The sequence below is a fragment of the Callithrix jacchus genome, chromosome 1, assembly GCF_049354715.1.
Source record: "Callithrix jacchus isolate 240 chromosome 1, calJac240_pri, whole genome shotgun sequence".
Classification (NCBI taxonomy): Eukaryota; Metazoa; Chordata; class Mammalia; order Primates; family Cebidae; genus Callithrix; species Callithrix jacchus.
In genome coordinates, this window is record NC_133502.1 from 75,721,452 (window position 1) to 75,739,638 (window position 18,187).

Sequence of the window (18,187 nt, forward strand, 5' to 3'; positions counted from 1 at the left end):
ACACTGACTGATTTTGAATACTAAACAGCCTTCCATTACCAGACTAAACTCCACTCAGTCATGGTGTATAATTTGTTTTATGCATTGTTGAATTCTAGTTGCCAATATTTTGTTAAGGGATTTTGCGTTTATTGATTTTTTTAACTATTGTTACCCAAACACCAGGGGTTTGGTCTAGGTCTTGCTGCTTATGAGACAAAAAGGTAGTCACTGAGACAGCAAGTATTGCAAAGGAAGAAGGCTTTAATCAGGTGCTGCAGCCAAGAGGATGGGAGCTCAGTTTCAAATCCATCTCCCCGACAGACTAAAACTAGGGGTTTATATAACAGAGAAGAAATGTGACAATGTGTAAGAATATAGGAACTAGAAAGGGGCAAGGAAGAGTCATGAGGAGTGAGGGCTTCAGGTTTCTCATTGTCAGGATGGGGTGATCTGGTGAGCTTCAGTTCTCTAATACTCTTTTTGTGAGGTCTGAATGTCCTTTTCTGAGAAAAGAACTCAGATAAAACAAATGTAAGCTTCAAGCTTTAAGAACAAAAAGGTCGTTTTCTGTGTTTCTGCAAAAGAACCGTCTATGATATTGGGTCAGTTTTACTATCACTGTCTGGTTTTTGCATCAGGGTAATGCTGGCTTTATAAAATGAACTGGAAAGGGTTCCTTTCTCTTCTTTTTTTCCTGGAAGAGATTGAATAAACTTCGAACATTTAGTATAATTTTCTCGTGAAACATCTGGGCCTGCAGACTTCTTATTTGAATTCTGTTGTTTAATGGTTGAGCCCTGAAACTAGCCTTTCACATTATCTATTTGATACTGGGTGAGTTAGAGTACTGTGCTTTTTGAGAAGTTGGTCCATTTCATCTGAGTTGTCAAATTTATGTGTGTAGAGTTGTTTATAATATAAACCGTCTCTGAAAAAAAAAGTCTTAGCAAACAAGAAATAGAGGAGGAGCTTCCTATCCTTTTGATGGCTCCTAACTTTTTGAAAAACAAAACAACCTGAGATTAACAATCTAGGTCATAAATACATGATTCTCTGATGGTTTTCCCAACAGAAATTCCAAATAATTTAAATTATTGGATAAAATATCTTTTGATACATATTAAAAAGCTGTCCTTCAGAAAGGTTGCATCAATTTATACCTTTACCATCAGTGATAAGAGGATTATTTTAATTTATCCTGACAAACACCAGATAGTATTGTCTTTTCAACTTCATTATTTGATTGGTGGGGAAAATAATGACACCTCTTTTCTTTTAATTTCTATCTTTATAAGTGAGGTAAATTTTTTATGTGTTTATTGATCATTTTTATTTTTGAACCTCCCACGTTCAAGCAATTCTCCTGCCTCTGCCTCTTGAGTATCTAGGACTACGGCACATGCCATCATGCCTCGCTAATTTTTTTGTGTTTTTAGTAGAGATGGGGTTTCACTGTGTTTGCCAGGATAATCGTTATCTCCTGACCTCACGATCTGCCCATCTCAGCCTCCCATGAAGTGCTAGGATTACAGGCGTGAGCCACCGTGCCCGGCCTTTACTTCCAGAATTTAAACTATTCAAACCCTTCAGGCCTAAGGACTATCGTGGAAGAAATGTGCATGTGAGATTGCAAGGGCTGGTCTTGAGGAATCAAATTAATTCAGAGCCTCCAAATCCAGGACAAGTACACAGCTGGATCAACAGCTGAACAATATGCTTGTTTTGTACAGCTGAGTTCTACAAACCAAGCTCACAGTAGCTCAATGTATAGATTTGTAGGTAAGTCAAGTTTGTAACCTTGCCTTTTGACTTTTGGTTTTTGGCTCTTACATTGCTTAAAAGGAGTTTTAAAGTTAATGAGTGCCTGCCCACTTTCATTCCCGTCTAGCCTGGACCATTTAATTGGCTTTCAGTCTTTTGATTCTAAGTCCCTGGGCCATAGGGGTCCCACCAAAAGACATTATGGACCTGGGGCAGGCAGCCACAGCCTGGATGTGGGAACAAAGTAAAAGCTTGGCCATCAATATTGCTTCTGGCATACCTTGACCAAAAAAAAAAAAAAAATATATACCAAGCCTTCAAGCAGACTGAATGGACCCGCCTCTTGGCCAAAGGAAATCCCCGCCCCGCCCCCCCCCCTTCCCCGCTAGAAACTGAAAAACTACACTTCGGGAGGCCGAGGCAGATGGATCACAAGGTCAAGAGAGAGAGACCATCCTGGTCAACACGGTGAAACTACGTCTCTACTAAAAATACAAAAATTAGCTGGGCATGGTGGCGCGCGCCTGTAGTCCCCAGCTATTCGGAAGGCTGAGGCAAGAGAATTGCTTGAACCCAGGAGGCGGAGGTTGTGGTGAGCGAGATCGTGCCATTGCACTCCAGCCTGGGTAACAAAAGCGAAACTCCGTCTCAAAAAAAAAAAGAAAAGAAAAAGAAAAAAGAAAGAAAGAAAAACTAGTTCAGGGCCTGAACTAAATGCTGTGCTGTGGTGGTGGGGGGGGAAGGGAGGACCCTTTTTAGTGCACCTGGGCACCTACCGCAAACCCACATACCATACCCACATCATCCTGCCCGCCGTGACTTGTTAGGCCTTCCCTCCAGGGAACCAGGGCTTCCTCTGCCGCAGGGCCATCAGGGGAGAGTCCCGCAGGGCCAGGGAGACCCTCCAGACAGGAGGAGGTCTCACTGAGGACACCGTCCTTAGAGACGTGACTGCGCCACATCCCTCTTTAAGTTTGTCAAGCCCTGCCCAGCCGTGTCTGGGCATAGGATGCCGGGTCCAGTTGCTCCGTAATAGAGCATTTATCTGCATTTTCAAGACGAAGAAACATTTTTTCCAACGTATTGCCTTACGAAAGACCCAGACAAGCCACTATTGAAGATGTCCGCAGCCTCCCGCAGTGCGAGCTGGGGCCGCAATGTGCCGCCCCGTCTGCGGAGTCCGTCCGTGAGCCGCGGGCCCCTCTGCCTTTCCCCACGACGGCTGCATCCGTGGTCCTACCGGCCCCTCCTCAGGTCCCTCCGTGCCCCTCCTCAGGTTCCTGCGAACACCTCCTCGCTCTCCCGCTTTGATGATTGATGTTCGATTTTTTTTTTTTTTTTTGAGACGGAGTTTCGCTCTTGTTACCCAGGCTGGAGTGCAATGGCACGATCTCGGCTCACCACAACCTCCGCCTCCTGGGTTCAGGCAATTCTCCTGCCTCAGCCTCCTGAGTAGCTGGGATTACAGGCACTCACCACCATGCCCAGCTAATTTTTTGCATTTTTAGTAGAGACGGGATTTCACCATGTTGACCAAGATGGTCTCGATTTCTTGACCTCGTGATCCACCAGCCTCGGCCTCCCAAAGTGCTGGGATTACAGGCGTGAGCCACCGCACCCGGCCAAAATGAAAGGTTTTTAATGATTGGCTGCAGTCTGGAGTTTCTCTCCACAAGTGTTCTTACATGTGCTGATTCTAACTGGGGATAGAGAAACAAGCCCTTGACTTCCTCCCCAACCCCCTGATTTGTGCTCACCTGTTGCTTTTCTCTGTACTAATTTCCTCTGATGGTTTTTATAGCAACAATGATAAAAGGCTGATTGGCTGGAGAAGTATGGCAGATAGAGTGAATTCTAATGGACAGAGTCAGTAAGAAGACACTTTACAAGGCCGGACGCAGTGGCTCACACTTGTAATCCCAGCACTTTGGGAGGCCAAGGCGGGTGGATCACGAGGTCAAGAGATCCAGACTATCCTGGTCAACATGGTGAAAACCCGTCTCAACTAAAAATACAAAAAATTAGCTGGGCATGGTGGTGCGTGCCTGTAATCCCAGCTACTCAGGAGGCTGAGGCAGGAGAATTGCCTGAACCCAGGAGGCGGAGGTTGCGGTGAGCCGAGATCGTGCCATTGCACTCCAGCCTGGGTAACAAGAGCAAAACTCCGTCTCAAAAAAAAAAAAGATATCAAGGTAAACAAGATGTGTCTAAGTTAATATATGCTTTCATCTTTTAAAATTGGATTTGGTTCATGGGAGGGGCCAAATATTTCTTACTAGCCCTGATGATCAAGCTGAGAAACACCGGTTTCAGCCACACCCACACACAAAGACCTGATGTAAGGCAGCCCAGACTAGGCTGCCCACCGCTTGCAAAATCAGTCACGAGAAGGAAGGGCGCAGTGAGAGAAAAGTAACTTTGTTTCCAAAGCTAGCAGCAGGGAAGCAGCTGGCTTACATCTTAGCCCTCCAGAAACCACTTCAATGGCGATCTCGGCTCACCGCAACCTCCGCCTCCTGGGTTCAAGCAATTCTCCTGCCTCAGCTTCCCGAGTAGCTGGGACTACAGGCACGCACCACCATGCCCAGCTAATTTTTGTGTAGTTTTAGTACAGACGGGGTTTCACCATGTTGACCAGAATGGTCTTGATCTCTTGACCTTGTGATCCACCCGCCTCAGCCTCCCAAACTGCTGGGATTACAGGCGTGAGCTACCGCGCCTGGCTTGATTGAATTTTCTTAACATCAGTATTTCAAATTCCTTTTGAGGCAATTTGAAAATTTTCATTTATTTAGGGTAACATTCTGAAGAATTATTGTGCACCTTTGGTGGTGTCAACTTTTATTTCATTATCATGTTTCTTATCTCCTGTATTTATATTTATGATGCTGTTGACATGGCCACCTTTTCTAACTGTATAGAGTGGCTTATGTGAGAGGGACTTTCACCTGGAGAGGTATCTTAGGGTGTCAGTTGGATGGGCTGCCTCTGCTTTAGTTCTAGGAGGACACAGTAATGTAGTATCTGTGCTTTTCCCTTGCCCTTTTTTTTTCTTTTGCTATTATCCATTTTGGTGATACCTGCGAGTGCCCCGGTGACCTAGACTGCAGCCGCATGTGCAGTTTGTTTTCCTGTGGGCTGCAGGAAGGCGGTCTCAGGAAGCTGCATGCCGAGCTAGTGAGAGTTACTGAGTCACAGGGGTTGTTTTACCAGTAGTGAGTGTGTTACTAAGTCACACAGGGTTTGGTTTACCAGTTTCAGATGGGACTCCCCTGGAAACACTCCTTTGACAACAGCCACCAGCAAGTTATTCATTGGAAGCACTAATGGGAGGAAACCAAGCCACCTCCATGGCAGGCTTAGTACTCTAGGACAAGATGGAGGAAATGGGGGCATTATTGCTTATAAGCCAGAGAGCTGGTGGATTAATTGCTCTATTTGGTAAACATTTACAGAGTCTGCATTTTTATAACAAACCAACAGCTTTTTCATCAAATTATGAACAGGTCAAGGCATAGGGACTAGCATTTGAGGGTAAATGTTCACCCATGTCTGTTCCACATGCCAGGACATCACAACAATGATCAGTCCAAGGAAGTGATTTTTGATATGCTTATTATGTTTCTGAGAATATACAAGAGAAGAAGGGGAAGAACAAAAACTTCCCAGATGGGCCACTGGCTGGCAAGCTTACATTTTAGCCAGAGATCATGTCCACCGTTGACCTATTTATATGTGTCCCCGCATACATGGAACTCAATGCATAGTAACGAGAGAGAGCATTGATCATGGGAACTTGTTTGGCTGAGAAACCCCAAGAGCAGAGAAGTTCCTTAATTTCACATCAAAGCATAGAAGAGAGCTCACCACAGGTAGTGTGTTGACATGGTTCCAGGTCATGTTTATGGCCCTGTGTCCCTTATCTGTCCATCTCTGCTTTAAGACCTCAGGTGACCAACCCTCTCCAGGTCTCAAGGGCTTGTCACATGCCCTGTTACTTTGCTGTGTTTTCTGACAATTCTATCTAAAATCTTCAGTGACATATCTCACAATATTACCCCAACGAGGGTGTTTCAGTGATACAGGGGCACACTAATCTTCCCAAACATACTTAAGATGAATAATACTAGCACAGGAATAAAGGGAAAGCTTTTCCTTCACCCTCTGAAGCTTCACTACAAAATCAACTCACACAAGGCATATTGACTAGAGAAAAGGCATTCAAATTTATTTAACATGTATATGTGGAGACTTCAGAATGGAGATCCAACTCCCAATGGGATGCAGAAGCTTATATGCTCTCTTGAGGTTACAAAGTCAGGGCTTAGATCCTGGAAAAACAGGTTATGGGAGCGGGTAGAAGAAGAATTCTGCTGAGGGGCAATAAATGAAGGCCAGGAAGAATTCGATGGGCTTGAAGAACATACAGCGGTCTGGGACAAAGATTGTTGGGCCCACAGAGCAGACAGTGGTTTGTGACAAAACTCTGTCCAGGTTTGTTGACAGACTTCAGTCTTCCTTCCTCTTACATGAGCTCAGTTAATGAAAGCTCAGAGAGGGAAACGGAGGCAATTATTTTCCTCTTTGGAAGGTCTGGAAGTTTAGGCAGATAAGGCAGCTTCAGAGAACAACTTAACCCTGTAGTTTGGGGGACCATTTTGTTTATTCTTTCTTAGAATTTTAATCTCTCTTTTTACCTTCTCCATGTGTTCTCAGGTTGCTATTTTTTCCATTAACCCTTAGCATAGTAATCATAGCTATTTCAAGTTCCTGGGACCCATGACAAATCTAATTCTTACTGTGAGGCTGGTTTTGTCTCTTCAGGTTGTGCTTTTATTAATGGTGGAGGGTGTCCAGGTTCTTGGTGTCTTCAACAAAGAATTGGACAAAATGCACAAACGAAGCAAGGAAGGACTAAAGTGTTGTATTGAAAATACTCCATAGTTGGGGGGGAGGGCCTGAGCATACGGACTCAAAGACCCCTTTACAGAATTTTTACAAAAACCCTCAAGAGGATTCCATTGGTTACTTGGGGTTTGCCATATGTAAATGGAGAGTATAAAGTTACAATGTCATTTACTTGGCCTACACCCTAGGGAGAGGATATTTCTTGTCATAGCTGAAGTGTGAATCTGCCTTATGTTCCCTGCCTCCAGACCCTATTTTCCTGCCTCACCTTTTGCCTTTTAGAATGCCTTGTAATTTTCTGTTGAAAGAGGAACTCGTACGGTGAAAGAAACTCTGATAAATGACCTGCTAGGAAAGTGATGGTGTGGTTTAGGAGAAGCACTCCTTGGTCCTATGAGTTGCAGTTTTTTTAACAAGTCTGTGTTTCTGCGCCATGGAATTCACAAGTGCTTCTTAGTTTTTCCCTCCTTAGATAGAACAGTGTGGCCAAAGTAGGCTGATATTGGGTCCTACCCTTCTCCACCTGGAAGGCTAAAGCAGGCTGGAGTTGGATATTTCCACCCCTCAGATTGGTTAAGCTTTGATAAAACCCAAATAGGTTAGAGTTTGGTAAAACAGTGTCTCTTGAGTGTAGGACTTAAGAAGAAAAGAACGCGCTGGCGGGTTCCAAAATTGTTACTTTTCCCTTCCCCTGCAGGATTCATAAGGGAATTCTCAGATTTTCACTTTGAGAGTCTGGTGGAGCTACTGAAGCTCTGCAACCTGAGGTTACCCCCAGGACGGAACCCTGGACCAAACCCACCACTGAGTTTTAATGCTCAGACTTGTCCATACCCTGCCTCCAGCAATTTGTCAGTTACAGCTTGGTTTTTCCTGCTAGGCACTTGTTCCTGCAGAGGTCTCTGCTCCTGTGAATTGTGATTCTTGGTATTCCTTTCTCTCTCCAGTTATTAGGGCAGTGGTTTGCTCCATGACTTTGTTTGTCTTAGGGATCTAAGAAGAGTTGTTGATTTTAAGATTTCTTCAGAGTTTTATTAGTAGATGGTTACAACTTCCAAATTTCATCCATGCTGTAATGGAAACAGGAAGTTGCTGCTAGGAATTTTTTTTTTTTCCAGAAGAATTACGGACCCAAAGCCAAGAATTTGCTTTTTTTTTTTTTTGCCTGAATCCAAGGTTTTTATTTATTATTCTGCCAATCACAACTGATTTCCACCTACAATTATTTTTTAAGGTAAGAAACGGTAAGTCAACTGAACAAAGAGCTGGGGCTTTGGGCTCTGGAACATTATTACACACTGACTGGGAAACGCAGGGCCTCTCGGTGGGGTCTAATCAGGCTGGCTGCAGCAGGGCACGAACCTGCCTCAGTGGGCCTTCTCCAAGAACGCTCTGCAGCACCAGACACACTGCTGGTACACCGCCTCAAAGTCAGAGTCATTCCCATAATAAGCATCTTCAATAATAAGTTGTTTTTGTGGATCATAGCTCCCAAGTAGTTCAATTTTAGCTTTGCAGATTTCAACTTGATTACTTCTTCTATTCAAATCTCTCAGATTGCTTTCATCCATACATAGTATATAATCAAATGTGGCAAAATCTTCTTTGGTAATCTGCCGGGCAACGTGGCTCTTGGGAATGCTGTGCCTCTTCATGCATTTCTGCCCTCGGTAGTCAGGGGGGTTCCCTATCTCCTACCTGGAAGTCGCCCTCCAATTCTCTGAGATGTTTTGATCAGTTACAAGTTTCCTGAAAGCTTCTGCAATGGGTGATCGACAAATGTTACCCAGACACACAAACAGCACAGACTTGGTGGCCAGCTCCGCCATCTTCCCGCGCGTAGTGGCGCCAAGAAACCGCTTCGTGACGCCGAATTTGCTCTTATTTTTTACCTATATTGGACTCCTCTGAGTACTGGGTGATTTGCAATTTGTGCTGCTTTGAATGTGACTGAAGAGGAAAGAATATAAAACGCCAGGGAAAGAGCTCTTCTGTTAAGAGCTCAACATGCTGCCCCAGGTTGGGATGAGGGGAGTGTGCATGGTTGTGGGGAGTGGGGCAGCTGAAGGGAGCAAGTGTTCTGGAGTGCTGAGCAGAGCCACTCTGCGTCCTCACTAAAGCAGCCTCATTAGAACTGTTCCTGGTCCATCCCCTCATTGTCCATCCCTCCTTTCCTTTAGCCCTTAGCAAAGCCCCCCGTTTCTCTTGCCTGGGAATGGTCAGTTGGAGCCAACAGCCACCATCCTCAGAGAGGTTCTGTCTGACTGAGACATGGGTGGAGCGCCCTGGAGTCCAGCTGGGCAGTGGCGCTTCCTCACGCCTGCGCTGTGTGATGGACCCGCTGAGCAGCGTTCGTGCAGATCTCAGGAACATCAGTCCCCAAACGGGACACTCACCTTTATCAAGTTATCTGAGGACCCTGTTTCTCCACCTCTTCCTCCTCCTCCTTTATCAATTCTTTTAACTTTTTTTTTTTGAACTGCATACTTTCTGATCTGAATCTGTTATGTTGTGAAAATAATGAAGGTCCGTTACTTAAAAATTGAAATAATACACACAAAGAGAAACTGTCCCCTCATATCCTGCCCAAGATATAACAGCTATAAACACTTTAAATTGGCATCAGATGGCCCCTGCTCATACCTACTCTGACCCTAGAGGGTGACATGTCCCTGGTGTGTGCCCTGACTGTCCCTGGGCTCCCTTGAGACCTCCCTAGCGCTGCACTTGCCCTTGGGTTTCTGCCAGGCTTTGATTTGCTTGTTCACATAGGAACGTGAGCTACAGAGGAAGGGGTTATGAGTATTTGCTTCACTTTTGTGTTGGCAGCTCAGCACTGCCTCATACATGGTGCTCAATGAATACTTGTTGAAAGTGTAAATAAAAAATTTTAAACATGTGAATTATGGAATGTTTAAACTGTAGTACTGGAGAAAAGACCAAGTCTCCTGGAAATCATTTTTCTTATTAACTTATTCACAAATCATCGTGAACAATTGTGAAATTCAGTGTTTAAAGGTATACATATACACCTTCGAAGTTGGCAAGCTTTGAACACTGAATTTCACTATATATATATTTCCTCCATTGTCGATGCTGTGGGAAGCCCAAGCCATGGAGAGGCCCCAGGCAGGTACTCTGGTCAACAGCCCAAACTGAATGTCCAGCCAATCTGCAGCCAGCCATGGGAGTGAGCCCTCACAGATGTCCAGTCCAGTCAAACCTACAAATGTCTCAAGCACAGATAAGAGACCTCCAAGTGAGTCCAGGCAGAAAATGTGACAGATGTTTCTTCCAAACATTCCAAACTGTGGGGTTTCTGGATGGTTTGTTTTACTGTTAAACAGACAACCAAAACAATCTATTCACTGTTTTCCCAGTGGTTCCTTTATCCTGAAAACCTCCCTCTGGAACACCTGGACCCAGGGACTTTCGGTCTTTTCACCACAGGGTCTTTTCTCAGGGTGTGCTAGTCTCTGCTGGTGCTCACCTCTTCATCTTTATTGACCAACTGCTCTAGCCATCTGTTTTAACTTCTTCCTGGAAGCCCTCCCTGATCCCTAACAGTTCAATTCCTTGAGGTCAGGGTGTGTCTCTTCCATAGTAGTGATGACCAGCACGCAGTGGGTATTGTATATAAATTCTAGTTGTCTCAAATCTAAGCTTCAACCTGAACGAGGGATTTAGCTTGGGAACCTCCCTAAATCTTCTTGCTACCACTGGTGACTTTTATTACAAAACCCAAAGAATTTCACAGATGCCATATTTGTCATTTTAGGCCAAAAACTTTGAAATTTTAGCAACTACTCAGAAAGGGCACATGAGAATCCAGCATGGCACATGGTCCAATCCAGACAGAACTGGACAGACCCTGCTGCATGCTTTCTGAGCTGAGACTCCACTGGGCATCTGGTTTCCCTCCTCTGGGATTACGTAGTCTAGTCACTAAACAGTCTCACCTGTTCTTTCTATTTCCTTCAGTTGGAACATGAGACTTCTGAAAACACACAGGTGATGGAAGTATGGGCTGTTTAGCTAGTACAATGTGGGAAGTTTTTTTATTTAAGCAGTAATTCAGGTGTTTACAGGTAATTTGCTCTAAATGGGGGACAGATGATCATTTCTGAGCCTCTCACCTGTCTTTTGCCTTCTGACACCAGAGCACCATTTCTGAATCCCAGCCTGAAATCCTGAAGTTTATTCCTCATCCCTTGAGGACCCAAAAACAAACAGCCTTGGCAATGCACTCGTTCCTAACCCAACTCGACTGCAAAGTGTCAACAGGGTCTTCACCAGCAGTGGGATAAGATGATCCAGAAATAGGCTCTGAGACCTTTGTCCTGTAACTTGACTAAAGATGCAACCAACTTGGGTGAAATAAACACAATCACTAAGGTCTTTTTCTAGTATTAAAATCATATATATGTCTGTTCACCTTTCTAAAAAGTGAATTTTTTTCTTTATTCAAACAATTTTCCTTTGTCCTCAGAGATCATTTTCAAATTTTGCTCCAATCAACGATTGAGTCAGACTCAGACACAGCCACTGGGCAGCTGATGTGAGATCTGTACGTTTGTAATTAGAAGACCCAGAAGGTCGCCCACTCTTCCTCCTAGAGAGCCACTGGCAGCAGGTAGGGCTTACAGCCTAATTATGTTTTTTATTACACAAAAATTCAGTGCATCAAAAATAGAAAGAAGCCTTGCCACTACATTTGAAATTACATTTATTTAATCAGGTAAAAATTTACACATCCTTTTAAAAACAAAAATGCAAAGTCAGTAAGCAAATCAATAATATAAACCTATTTATAGAGTAATTAAAATAGAGGTAACATTTACCAGTGTGAAAATATCACAGAATTCAAATCACACTTGGATCTTCAATGATTCGAGTGTGTATCCATCACAGCAGGGGCTGGAAGATTGAGATGAACTCCCATGCATGCACCATCCCCAGTCAAGTCCTTCCTCATCACTGTCCATCAGCTCATACAGTGGGGTAGCTGGCTGCTGAGGCAATTCCACAGTGGTTTTTCCGGTCTTTGGCCATCTTTATGTAACCATCCATGCCCCATTTTTCACCCCAGCTGAAAAAACAGCAGGTTTTCCGTGTCAGAGAAAGAATAAAGCCCAAAGGGTTATTAACAGGAACATCCAACTTAAACACTGTGCCAGAGGCCACAGACTTAACAGAAAGAATCAAGAGAGGCCATGTTCCTGTTTATCCTTAAAAAATTATTGAGGCTGAATCTGCACATAACTTCCATCCCAGTCTCAAAACTATGACATTTCACAGAACTGCCAATCAGAGACAGGAAAGGAATAGGATGTCTTTGCAGCCAGATATGCCTCAGAATTAAGAAAATGTTCAGATTTAGATACACATTTGTACAATGGTACAAATACTATATTAATACACCCAGCATCCTTACCTTTATAATCCAACATTAACATTCTATGTTCAACTTAGAGTTCTGGGATTTCAGAAGTATGCCTAAGGGCATGTGAAACTATACAAACACTGATTGCAAATAAGTACTCTCTTTTGAATTTCAAATATAAGTATTATTGGCAATTTATACCTGTTCTTCACCAGCCAATATTTACTGTTATCTGATCCTGTTCTTTCAAATCCATAGCCAACCACCAGCACACCATGATCCATGTCTTCACTGCTACATTCTGGCTCAAAATAAATGCCTGGGATAGTAAAATGAAGGCTGGGGTGAGAAGCTGCAGAGGACCATGACAGTAACCCATCCTGTCACCCACAGGGAATGAGGCATCTCTGAATTCAGTGAAGTGACACACATTCTAGATAGTACTTAACAATTAGATCTATTGTTGTCAAGGCTAGGGATTTAGGCTCTCATCTACAACTAGCAGAAATAGAAATCAACATAAATCCTTCATATAAAGACTTTGCTAAGGGAATAAAGGACCATTCTTTGAAAGCTTGTAATTCTACTCTAGGCTATCAATCTAAAAACACAGCATAGAACACCAAAATCCTTGAATCAAAAGGCTCTTCTCGGATTTAAAAACAGAAGTAAAATCTTTGTAAAAATTACAAAAATTCGACAATCACAGAATATTTAAGTATATTAAACTACCCAGTAAATAATATAGCTGGGTATTTGTAATTTATAAAAAGTTACAAAGTACTTATATTCATGGAGATGTGTTCAACATGTCAAATGGAAACATCAGGTATAAATACTGCATGTACAGAATTAATAGCTATGATGCTAAGCACCTAAGTATCTACATTGAACTTTACAAACCAGAGTCTATCATGCTAGTATGTCATACTCTCTTTCTGCATCAATTTCTACAAAGAAAAAAATACTTACCTTCTTTATAAAACTGGAAGGACTCGTGACCTGCATCAATAGCAACAGAAATGGGCCCCACAGTTGCAACTGCCTTCATCAGGGCCTTCTCCAGCTTAGGGATGTCCACAAAGCCAGTGTCATTAGCAACAGAATACTCGGGATTGTACTTACAGGATTCTTCCTTTCAAAGATAAAGGGCAAAAAGGACTTGATTACTGCTCTCCTGGGCAACAGGAGTTAGAACCACAACACTCAGCAGTTTGCAGCTTAGGATTTCCAAGTCACCATTGTTATAAATCATCCCAGGGCGTGAAATGCTGTTAGTTAATTTGAAACTGAAAATTGGCTCCAGTCTCTTCCATGAGACCCCAGGTTTATTACCATAAGAAATTTTTCACAATAAAGAAATGTGTAGATGTAGAATGGTTTGTATACTCTTCATATTACATAGAAGCAAGAACAGTTGTCTGTTAACCATCTAATCACCGGACTGCACAAAGGCTTAATAATTTATAATGACAGTACTGACAATTTGCAGATAGATTCTACCATCTGTGAATTTTTTTTTTCCCTCTTTTTTTTTGAGACAGGGTCTCACTCTGTCACTCAGACAGGAGTGCATTTGCATAACCACCTCCCAGGCTTAAGCAATCCTCCTACCTCAGCCTAGCTGGTACCACAGATGCACATCACCCCAGACGGCTAATTTTATTATTTTTGATAGAGTCAGGGTTTTACCTTGTTGCCTAGGCTGGTCCTGAGCTCAAGCGATCTGCCCGGCTCAGCCTCCTAAAGTGCTGGGATTACAGGTGTGAGCCACCCCATCCAGCCCTAATATATTAATTCTGAAAAAGGTATCTGTTATCTCTGAAAGTGTTCCACTTTCCAGAAGCTGAGCTGGAATGATAAGATGAAGAGCTCCACTTACTGTTGCCTCATATGGATAGGATTCCTCAGAGTCCAGGCCTCCGTTCTCCTGAACATACTGGAAGGCATAATCCATTAGGCCACCATCGCAGCCCTGATTGCCTTGAGGCCCAGAGCAGTCTACCAGATTCTGTTCACTCAGTGAGACAAGTTTCCCAGTTTTCCGGAACATCTGTCCTTCAAGAGCACCAGTCGCGCTAAAAGCCCAACAAGAACCACACTGACCCTAAAGAGGAAATTTAAAAAGCTGTCATTTGCAAAAACAAATAGTAAGACTTTACAGCTCACATATCTGAATACTCTTAAAAAGTGAACTGCACATCGCTTTAAAGTCTACCAAAACAAAGATGTCAATCGCTTCTTGGCTTTCCTGGGAAGATGGGAGGTCTGAACCTAACACTGTCTCACCTGATTCTTCACAGGAGTCACGTAGCCTTTCTCTCTCCAATCCACAGATCTGGGGGCCTCATGAAACAGAGGTTCCTGGAACACCTTCCCGTTCCTGGGCTTACGGTTTTGAAAGCCATTCATCACCTGCCTGAATTCTTCATTGGTCTTCAAGGAAAAGTAAACAAAATGTTGCAGAGCAAGAGATTACTTTGGTACAAAAGGGAGGAGGGGAAGCACAGGAGTTCAGCAGTCCACAGCACACTCACCATGTCTCCAAAGGCGTTCATGGCCATTGTGAAGCTGTGTTTCCCTTGGTTGTATTCATGATTGTGCAGTTCAATCATCTTCATGTTCTTCTCCCACACTGCTCTCCTCCATTCTTCTTCATTCTAGAGGAAAATATGTAACTGATGCTCTTTATAACTACCTGAAACCCAACTCATGCTCACCAAGTGAATCTGCAGACAGAGATGGAAGAGAAACCATGGCAAGGGAAGGCCTGACACCTCTGGGAGCTGCTGTTCTCCAAACTGAGACACACAGGGATGAATGCCCACGTTGTGCTCATAATCAGTGCCCTTAGGGTATTACATTATACTATTGGTAAAAGCTGGCCTCCAGAAGCTACTCTCTGGCTATAACTTCTCAACAGTAAGGCCTGTTCTTTCTGAAGCAGTTTCAGGTGCCACTAACCATGCCGTATAATCTGTTGTGCATCGCCTTCCACTTGATCCACTGTGCCTCTAAACTGCGATCGAATGTTAAAGCAGATGAGGCTAATCCCAGGCAAAACGCCGTGAGGATAAGTGTAGGATTCATGTTTCAAAACCTAAGAAGGGAAAAGAAATGAGGATCTGATTAGACTAGTACTAAAAAGCCATCTTACTGCCCTCTGAGGTACTAGGGCCACCATGGTAGAATACAGATATTTAAATGATTATCCCAAGCATTTACCCAAGGACTGCGGAAGAGGCCAAGGATGTAGTTGGAAAAAAACAGGGCAAGTGGAGGTGCTGGATGGATCCACCAAATGAAAAGCAGCCTGTCCAGAGCTGTAGGAGTTGAAACGGTTTATGCGACGATAATTTAGGTTATGAGAAAGGTAAGAAAGTACCTTGTGGGTGAGAAGCTTAAGGCAATAACTAGGAAACCAGGAAACAGTTGATCCAGGTTTTGTACCAATGGCAAAAAATCCATGTTTAGTGCCCAGGCAAAACCTCACTAATGATAAGGTGTGATCCCAACTAGGGGCAAAGAGACCCCCAAGAGTTAAGAGGTCTTCACACACCTTCTTGACTAACAAACAGCAGAAGATGAGATATGTTTTCCAACTTCTTTAAAAAAAATTTTTTGAGATAGTCTTGGTGTGTTGCCCAGGTTGGAGTACAATGGTGTGATCTAGGCTCACGACAACCTCCACCTCCGGGATTAAATCCATTCTCCTTCCTCAGCCTCCCGAGTAGCTGGGACTACAGGTGCCAACCACCTCACTGGGCTAATTTTGTATTTTTAGTACAGACGGGGTTTCACCATAGCCAAGCTGGTCTTGAGCTCCTGATCTCAGGTGATTTGCCCACCTCGGCCTCCCAAAGTGCTGGGATTACAGGCGTGAGCCACCACGCCCGACCAACCTCCCCTTCTTTCCTTTTTTTTTTTTCTTTGAGACGGAGTTTCGCTCTTGTTACCCAGGCTGGAGTGCAACGGCGCGATCTCGGCTCACCGCAACCTCCGCCTCCTGGGTTCAAGTGATTCTCCTGCCTCAGCCTCCTGAGTAGCTGGGATTACAGGCAAGCGCCACCATGCCCCGCTAATTTTTTGTATTTTTAGTAGAGACGGGGTTTCACCATGTTGACAAAGATGGTCTCGATCTCTTGACCTCGTGATCCACCCGCCTCGGCCTCCCAAAGTGCTGGGATTACAGGCGTGAGCCACCGCGCCCGGGCCAACCTCTCCTTCTTATAGGAAATCTTTCTGAAATGCTTTCCCAAGAAAAACTGGGAAGGAGAGCACGTACTGCTCCCTCCTTCACTCACTTCGGCCTGTGCTGCGGACACCCCAAATTGCTCCCCTAAATCAGGGACGGGGTCAAGTGGCCGCACACGGGAAGCCAGCGCCCTGCGCGGGCTGCCGGCGTGGCAGTGCCGGGGACCTGCCGCCTGCTCCACACACAGTCTGTAGCGGTCAGAGGATGTTTGCGGTGACGCCAGCAGGAATCCCGCCGTCTGGCATGCGGAGGCCGAGCTTCCCGGTCTGGCCGGGTCAGGCCAAGTCGGCGCCGCGCGGCCTGGCTGCGATACTGGCGTCCACCCCGCCCGGAGGCTGGCCGGCCCGCTCAACCTGGGACCCCGCCCGCGTGGTCTCCGCGCCTCCGGGGGGTCCTCAATGGCCCTCCCCCGCTTCCCCACCTCAAGGCCGGCAGAGCTAAGGGCACACGTTCTCGTTCCCGGGGCTGATGCACACCTCCTCCACCGCGTCCTCTCTTCCAGTCCTGGTCCGGCCACAGCTGGGCCTGCCGGGCGGCGCTTTCCTGCTGCGGTCGTAGCTGCGCAGGCGCACTCGGCGGAGGCTGCTCTTCAGGTTGCGGAGGTCGCGGTTCTGGCCCAGTTTCGCCTGACTCTGCCTCTGAAACATCGGATCTGGGCTCAGCTGGCACCGTCCCACCGCCTGGCTGCGCTGCGATAGGCTGAGCCGGCAGCTGGGCGGGACCTCCGGGTCCTCTGACCCCCGGCGCGGTTCGTGGCTTGGTATTGACCATCCCGGAGCGGGGCGCTCCTGCCTCACTGGACTTGGGGGAAGCGGAGCTAGTGCCTGGGGGCCGCGCAGAATAGGGTCGGGCGTCTCCGTGGAGCGCCCGGGTCAACTAAGTACCCGACTTACTGCCCTGGGCGGGTGGCTCCTGAAAAGACGTTTACAGCAAGCCCTGTGTGGACTTTCAACCTAACCCTGCTTTTTCTTAGTCTTGGAGTCCGCAGAGCCGAGAGCCAGTGTGCTCTAGTCCAGTGGGTCCTGTTTAGTCCACAGCAAAGGTGGGGCCGGGTGGAAAAACGCGGAGCCCGGGGGCAGAAGCATTACCGCCCACTTACGGGTGGTGCAGCTGGGCTTTAGAAGAATCTGATGGGGAAAGGCACTTCCCAAACACGAGATGCGGTCGTCAAGACCAGACCCTAGGAGGGAGGAGACCCCGGAGCGTCTTGTCACGCGTCCTCTCCATTCAGGAATTCTTCCTTCTCCCACGTCTTTCCTGAAACCAACAGAAATGAGTTATTTACAGGAACATTTGGTTAACAGGAAGAAGAAAAGTAGTCAAGACAATTAGAAGCTGCCCACTCTCTAGGTTATGGATTATGTCTTCCTTGGTAACAGTCTTTCTCTTGAAATTTAGGAAATGTAATGACATTTAATGTCAGGATTTAAGATATTGAGAATGGAGAAATGTAGATAGAGGAAAAATATGTATCTTAATCCATATGGATATTAATATAATTAAGGATTTAAGGAATAAAACTCACAAACATTCTAAACTTTTGTCATTTCATTTTTTATTACATAAAAATATTCATTGTAGAAAATACCTTCCGGGGAAAAAGTTAATTATGTCTGCCCTTTCCTTCATGATCTTTTCTTTCTTTCTTTCTTTTTCTTTTCTTTTCTTTTTTTTTTTTTTTCTTTTTTTTAAGATGGAGTTTCGCTGTTGTTACCCAGACTGGAGTGCAATGGCACAATCTCGGCTCACCACAACCTCCGCCTCCTGGGTTCAAGCAATTCTCCTGCCTCAGCCTTCCGAGTTGCTGGGACTACAGGCATGCGCCACCATGCCCAGCTAATTTTTGTATTTTTAGTAGAGACGGGGTTTCACCATGTTGACCAGGATGTTCTCTATCT

The 18,187-nt window shown here is 45.0% G+C and overlaps 1 protein-coding gene and 1 pseudogene across 3 annotated transcripts; both read right to left on the bottom strand.

Annotated features, from left to right (window-relative positions):
* Positions 1–7,959: 7,959 nt before the first annotated feature.
* On the bottom strand, positions 7,960–8,522 carry LOC144581477 (low molecular weight phosphotyrosine protein phosphatase pseudogene; annotated as a pseudogene).
* A 2,838-nt stretch (positions 8,523–11,360) lies between these two features.
* On the bottom strand, positions 11,361–16,934 carry CTSL (cathepsin L). 3 transcript variants are annotated; one of them, XM_008992442.4, is made up of 8 exons: positions 16,766–16,934; positions 14,999–15,134; positions 14,572–14,694; positions 14,324–14,470; positions 13,917–14,141; positions 13,007–13,169; positions 12,236–12,353; positions 11,361–11,740 (listed from the first exon to the last, which is right to left on the bottom strand). In XM_008992442.4, exons 2-8 carry the CDS (start codon positions 15,122–15,124, stop codon positions 11,641–11,643), a joined length of 1,002 nt encoding a protein of 333 aa, XP_008990690.1. In that variant the 5' UTR covers positions 15,125–15,134; positions 16,766–16,934; the 3' UTR covers positions 11,361–11,640. The 3 variants fall into 3 exon arrangements, with proteins under 3 accessions (XP_008990690.1, XP_002742739.1, XP_008990687.4); XM_002742693.5 differs by having other exon boundaries at positions 16,711–16,934; XM_008992439.4 differs by lacking the exon at positions 14,999–15,134.
* Positions 16,935–18,187: the final 1,253 nt, after the last annotated feature.

Excerpts from the sequence above, each read along its gene's own strand:
- CTSL (XM_008992442.4), bottom strand. The coding sequence starts at position 15,124 with ATGAATCCTACACTTATCCTCACGGCGTTTTGCCTGGGATTAGCCTCA. Across the intron at positions 14,142-14,323 it reads TGACTCCTGTGAAGAATCAG|GGTCAGTGTGGTTCTTGTTG; the intron begins GTGAGACAGTGT and ends TTTCCTCTTTAG. Across the intron at positions 13,170-13,916 it reads CCTATCCATATGAGGCAACA|GAAGAATCCTGTAAGTACAA; the intron begins GTAAGTGGAGCT and ends TATCTTTGAAAG.